This window comes from Amphiura filiformis, chromosome 8, assembly GCF_039555335.1.
Source record: "Amphiura filiformis chromosome 8, Afil_fr2py, whole genome shotgun sequence".
NCBI lineage: Eukaryota > Metazoa > Echinodermata > Ophiuroidea > Amphilepidida > Amphiuridae > Amphiura > Amphiura filiformis.
In genome coordinates, this window is record NC_092635.1 from 23,060,187 (window position 1) to 23,066,862 (window position 6,676).

At 36.5% G+C, this 6,676-nt stretch overlaps 1 protein-coding gene across 1 annotated transcript; it reads left to right on the plus strand.

The window, feature by feature from the left end:
• The first annotated feature begins 294 nt into the window (after positions 1–294).
• Positions 295–834, plus strand: LOC140159460 (uncharacterized). Its single transcript, XM_072182943.1, has one exon. It carries the CDS (start codon positions 295–297, stop codon positions 832–834), a length of 540 nt encoding a protein of 179 aa, XP_072039044.1.
• The last annotated feature ends 5,842 nt before the right edge of the window (positions 835–6,676 follow it).

A 6,676-nucleotide genomic window follows, 5' to 3' on the forward strand; every position in this document is an offset into this window, starting at 1 on the left:
ACGATGTGGGCTGTGTTTGCAAGACGTAATCTGTGTCGTATTTGGCGAAATGTGTGCCTTATTTAGAAAACGTTTAGTAATATACATGTATCGTGGCAAATCTTTTTATGGAGGATTTCGAACAGAAGGCCCTCGCTTCGTTTCACAGCCCCCCCAAAATTTTGGGGTCGTTTCGTGGATGATACCCTGGTAATCATCGATAAGAACTTGATCGACGAGTTTACTGAGCACATCAACAACCAACATCACGCCATCAAGTATACCTTGGACAAAGAGTCGGAAGGCTGCTTACCAATGCTTGATGTATCTGTGTCGCGAGACGATGTGGGCAATTTGAGCTTCAAAGTGTATCGTAAACCAACACATACGGACCAGTATTTGGGTTTCGCGTCCAACCATCCACTGCAACACAAACTTGGAGTAATTCGCACCTTATGTGATCGCGCTAATTCCATTGTCACCAAGGAGGAAGAGCGGACACAAGAACTTGACAAGGTTCGTAGATCTCTGGCCATTTGTGGCTATGAAGATTGGAGCTGGGTTACTACCAGAAAGAAACGGGAACCCAAACCTCAGTCCAAGAAACAATTAAGTCAACCTAAGGGGAGTGTCTCCATCCCTTACATTCCGGGACTATCGGAGTCCATTCAGCGGTTGCTACGGTCTAATGGTGTCATCACCCACATTAAACCAACGAACACTATCAGATCTGTTTTAGTCAATCCTAAGGACAAGACGGATAAACTGGACAAGTGTGGTGTGGTGTACCACATCCCCTGTGGTGACTGTACTTCATCGTACATCGGTGAGAGTGCCCGCTCACTTAGGACGTGACTCGTCGAACATGGGAAAACGCCATCATCCCCAGTCAATGAACATGTTTCTGGCTCCACCCACTCTATTGATTGGGAAGGGGTCAAAATTCTGGACAGGGAAGAGAACTGGTTTCGCAGAGGCGTCAAGGAAGCCATACAAATCAAACGCAATGAGAGTGATCTGAACAGAGACAAGGGGCGCCACCACCTTCCACCCACCTATGACTCGGTCATCCATTCATCTGACCGTCGGAAGTCAACATCAGTTGCTACTTCCGGTCAGATGACCCAATTTCCCGCTACCAACCAAAACATCAGTCGGCATTGAAGACCAGTGGATGCTGGTCGCAGGCCACCAACCTCCACAATGTAAGTCGTGAGAACTTTGTTAAATTTGTACTTTCTCGATATACATGTATCTTATTTAGAATGAAGTCACAGCCGATAAATTTTCGGGTAATATATCTAGTTTCTAATTGCTTGCACATCGTTGTGTGTATCATAGTTCGGGTGTATTTTAACCTGGTGGTCGATGATGATCGAAAATATAAATTGGGATGAATTGATCCTGATTTCAGTGCTAGAAAGGTTACAATAGACGTGGCTAGCAACAGTGCTAAAGTCACTGGCGTAAAAAGAGTCTTGTTGTGACTAGACGTTTCTGATATAAATAGTATTGTGTTTATACGCTTTATAGCTGGATTTCCATTAACATGATTAAGAAATGCATTTAGGCAAAATGCCATGAAAAATTATATCTATTTATCACAGCTTTAGATTTTAGTATATTTTCTTCTTCAGGTAAGCAAGTTAAAAAGTGACTGCTGTTCACTTCCTGACGCGTTGCCAGAGTTTAGTTTTGCAGCTTTGATTTTCTACCGACATTTAAAGGTGGATGATTAGCTTACCTGCAATTGTTTTATCTTTATATGGTGTTAACCGGGAGCAGTTTGCTTTGTCGACTCAGCCGGCTCAGCAAGAAATTCATTTTGGTGTTTACACGAATAGCTAACACATCAATCCACATCAATCTACTGGACATGTCGGTGATCGATGGCAGAATGTTTCACATTTAGCACCCTAGAAGACAATGATTGATAACCTGATATAGGATTTATAATATTGGATGCGGCTGTTGTCAGCGTTTAGAGAGAACTAACACAAGCTATATTGCCATTTATATTTTATGATGTTGAACAAACCAAAGTGCAAATAAACTAAATATTGTATATAAGTATACTTAATAAAATATTACGTCTTAGTTGTGCGGCCTTAATCTAACCTATATTATATGGAGTTAAGTCAACTTGTTTGACACTTCTCCTACTGAAAATAATACTCCATCAAGTATGACACTTTAAACACTTCACATATTGCATGTTTGAATATAAACCTTTATTATCGTTTGCTTGTAAGGCTAAATTGCTGCAACAATAATTGTGATATCATTATAGACTGTTATTGTATTTAAGCCCTAGCGCTTACTCCAATCTTAACCTTTAGCCTTGTTCTAAAGTGCTGGTCGAAATTGAAAGTACCGTCATTACTTAAAGACCCATCAGTGATCCCAGCGCAAGTGTTAAAAAAATATTTATAAATTGCTTAAATGTGAAGGATAAGTCATTCAAATTATCATTTGGTATTTTTGAAATGAGAAAAACAAAGAAAACAGCAGTACTGAAGTTGAAGTTGAAGACCCATTCAAATACATGTAGCTAATTTAGATACTGTCAGTATCTAAATTACAGATTCGTGTAAGATGTCTTATTTTGTCTTAAATACACGGCTTTCGGCTGAACCACTGGCAGGCTATGTTAGCACATCTATGACAATGACAAAGGTACCAAAATCTGACTTTTGATGATTTTTACGATCATCCGGATGAGCAAATCACTGAATGGGCCTTTAACATTGCTTATTGTCAGTGAATGCCAGACCATACGAGACAGTATTTTATATAGAGAGATACTTTTACCCTAATCTTAACTTTTAGCCTTTTTAAGTGCTGGTCGAAATCGAAATTATCATCATTATTAAATATGACCGTACAATGTGGAATATACATGGGGCGGTCAAAAACCTTTATCGTATTTATTTTAGAATCGTTTAAGGACCAACATGAAGATCAGTGATTAGCACATGGTGATTGGCCCCGATTGCCGGTTTTTGATGTCTCATGGCGAGTGAGAATAGATGTTATATGTGCATATCATTACGACAGGTGTAAACTTCCCATTAGATAGCTCTTTAAAACGAACAGCACTAACCCTACTTTCAAGTCACTACATAATCTCATATTATTCGCAAACAACCCACAGTTGGGCAGTTGGGAGAAAAGTCAATAAGTTGTGGGTTTCTTGTGAAAGTCAATGTTAGGCTGATAATATTGCAGATTCATGATATGTTTAAAAGACATGAATTAAAGAAAATCTGGACAACTTCATGTGACCAAAGTGAATGTGCAATACAGGGGCGGTCAAAAACAACGTTTGTTTCACGCTTAGGTGAATTTGATGCAATTTACGTATGGCTTAGTTATGAAGTATGGCCTTTATCTTTTTAATGTCACAATTATGGTATAGGGTATCTTTGATAATGTAATGAACTTAGCATAAAAACAATAACAAAATTAAATGCAATTTAACCATGTTAACACTTGTCTGATGGACGTATATTTCCTAACTAAGTGGTGGAGCCTGGAGTATAAACCCCCTAATGAATCTCTCCACCAAACGAATTATACTCTTCCTATTAGTAAGATAGCCATGAATCTTCTTTATATAGTGATACCGAAATAAGTAGAATATGCTCCTTACACATTACTGATTTATGACAAATCGTGCATGTACAATTTCTGGCTAAATACGATACACGGAAATCATTCTAGTATAAATATCTGCTGCGGATTTGTTTGGCCGTCCCTCGTACCTGTCACCAATGATCACGAGAATACAAGAATAATCTATTTAGCATTTTATATTCAAATTATTGGCATGCAAATGTGTACAAATTTAACATATCAGAGCAAAAATAAATAGGAAATGGCCATCAATTGTGTTACATGATAGCCTGAGCAAATAAAAAAAAAAGATTTGTACTAGCAAGTAACAGGTACTACTGTTAATCGCAATGTAGCTCAAAAAGATTTATCACTTGAAAGAAGATAAGATAATCTAAAAGGTTGAATACCTCAAATAGCTACTGCTCTTTGCTGTTCAAGTACAACATACATTATGTATACCCCCTACACCTCACACCCCCCCATTCCCACATACACACACCCCAATGCAGTTATGGATGACATTATTGAAGTTTACTGGACGTTTTGGTGATCGATGGCAGAATATTTCACATTCAGTACTTTTTAGAAAGCAATAATTTATAACCTGATCTACCCCACCATGACAAAAGGAAGTACTGGACATTTTTTTTCATAATGCTTTTTATGAGTTGAAATGTTGACAAATCTCATAACGAATATTTGGCTCTTAAATTTAGTACACACAAAGTATATGCCACTCCACGAAAAACCACCACAAAAGGAAGTAATGGACAGATTTTATGCAAATTAGTCACCGCTGTTCAAAGTCAATTGTTACTATGTGACTAATTACAACTGCTCCAAATTATGTCTTTGTCCTATATCATGAGCTTTTGTTTCAACCATTTTAACAAGGTTAAATATCTTTTGGATATTGTGGAATGTTGCTATTCCATACTTTTATGTTCTTTTGTGAAATTGTGGAATGTTGCTAACTGATATTAACTTCTTTGTGCATTAAATTTTGGCAGACTATTTGGCTATGCAATAATGAAGTGTATACATAATACATGATAATATACATAAACATCTCAAAAAAAGTAACTGACCCCCTTAAATAATGACCATTATTCAAAAACGGGTGATTGTATTACAAATCTGTAATATGCGTTGGAAGCAGAATTTATTTCTGCACGTTTTGACACCTCATTTGTAGCAATTGACTAAATATTGAAATCAACATTTAAATCAATGTAGCCCAAGTTGCAGTAAATTCTATTGATTTTGCATTCAGTGTTATGGAAATCTGTGTAATGATATCTGAGTGTTTTGGTATTGTTAAAATTTGTATGTAAGTGCAACTTTCAAATCTGGACCTCACTACATTAAATTGACCGGTGTTTTATTGTTTTCTGAGCTATCGTATCAAATGAGGTGTTAAAATGCGCAGAAATAAATTCTGCTTCCAACGCATTGTACAGATTTGCAATACAATAGCCCCTTTGTGAAAAATGGCCATTATTTAAGGGGAGTTAGTTACTTTTTTGAGATGTTTACTTTGATTCCAATGACCTTTATTCCAATTACCGGTAACCTTTATGACAAATTATTTTTGCATAATATTATTATTTATCGCCAATATTCAGTTGGCAATTTCTTTTGTTTGGAAACATTTACAATAATTTGTCTATATCACTGTTTTAGAACTTTGTTTGAACTTTTAATAAGATTATGAAAAATATAATTATTCAATTATGACCAAATTGTCTTATGTCTTATAGTTTTGTGGCTTAATTTGTTTTTTATTTTAATCACACAAGAAATGCAAACTTCTGAACTGGAGTACCTCACGTAGATAAATCGTGTCCAGTTTCAGTGTTTTAATAATATATAGTATGTCAACCTCTTGATACATAATTATAGGTGGAATGTGAAGCGTTTTTTGGTAATTTGGAAATGCTTTGAATTGAGTAGGGCAACATACACTGTTCAATATACTTTTTGGTTAAAACAAATCGAACATTCATAATACATCAATTTATATTTTCGTGGTATATATCCTAATGTTTTATCAATAAGTTAAAAATGACTGAAAAGGCTTATTGGTAAACTAACTAATGCCAATATTTTGCTAAAAATGTTCAGGATACTTTTATTGTTGCAGACATTCTCCTTGAAATTTGATGGAAAAGTTAATGTGTTCTTGCATGTATGGTATACAAATATTAACTGTCTATGAGTGTGATGGTCGAAATATAATCACGAGGTGAAAGATGGATTGTTCCATTCCACGAGCCGGAACGGCGAGTGGCATGGAACAATACATCTTTCCCTAGTGATTATATTTCGACCATTACACGAATGTAAGATAGTTAATATTTGTTTTTACATCACTTGTACATAAATTCTATTACTAAAATACTATTTAAGGTCGGAAATACATTTTTTCATCAACATAACAACATGTTTTGCCGCGATATACTTCACATTTTGGGGTCCACCCCATAACTAAATCGGCGAGTCTAAGAGTCAGCGCACGGTTTGGCGCAGGCACAGCACGATGATGGTAAAAACTATCACACGGAGAGGCTGATGGTAAAAATAATAAATGGCAATCAACCAACGAACTGTCTAGAATTTATGTACATAGGGCCTGCACTTTGGCTCGTTTTTTGCAGGTTTACATGGTCCAATAATCACAAGATGACTGACATGTGGTAACAAAGGAAGCAGTCACTGCAATTTGATTATGTCCCATATGATTGGCCATTCAAGACACCCCTGTGAATATACTATAGTGGCCTTTTCAAATATAATACCTGTTTGCTTGACTGTATTGACAATACCCGGGAACAATACACACAGTATATGCATTGGACAAACTTTTTACAATAAGCATGATAAGTGATGATGTGACCTCCAGATTTATACATCGTTCGTCTCGCACACTGACAACATTTGATTGAATGGACTGTAGGCTACTGCGCCGTGATTACGGTGAAGGACACCGGTTCAAATCCTTTGTTTGGAGCCAATCGATAAAAGCATGCAGGGCTTCTATACCCATGTACAGTTTATCCCTCATAACCTATGTCTTGAA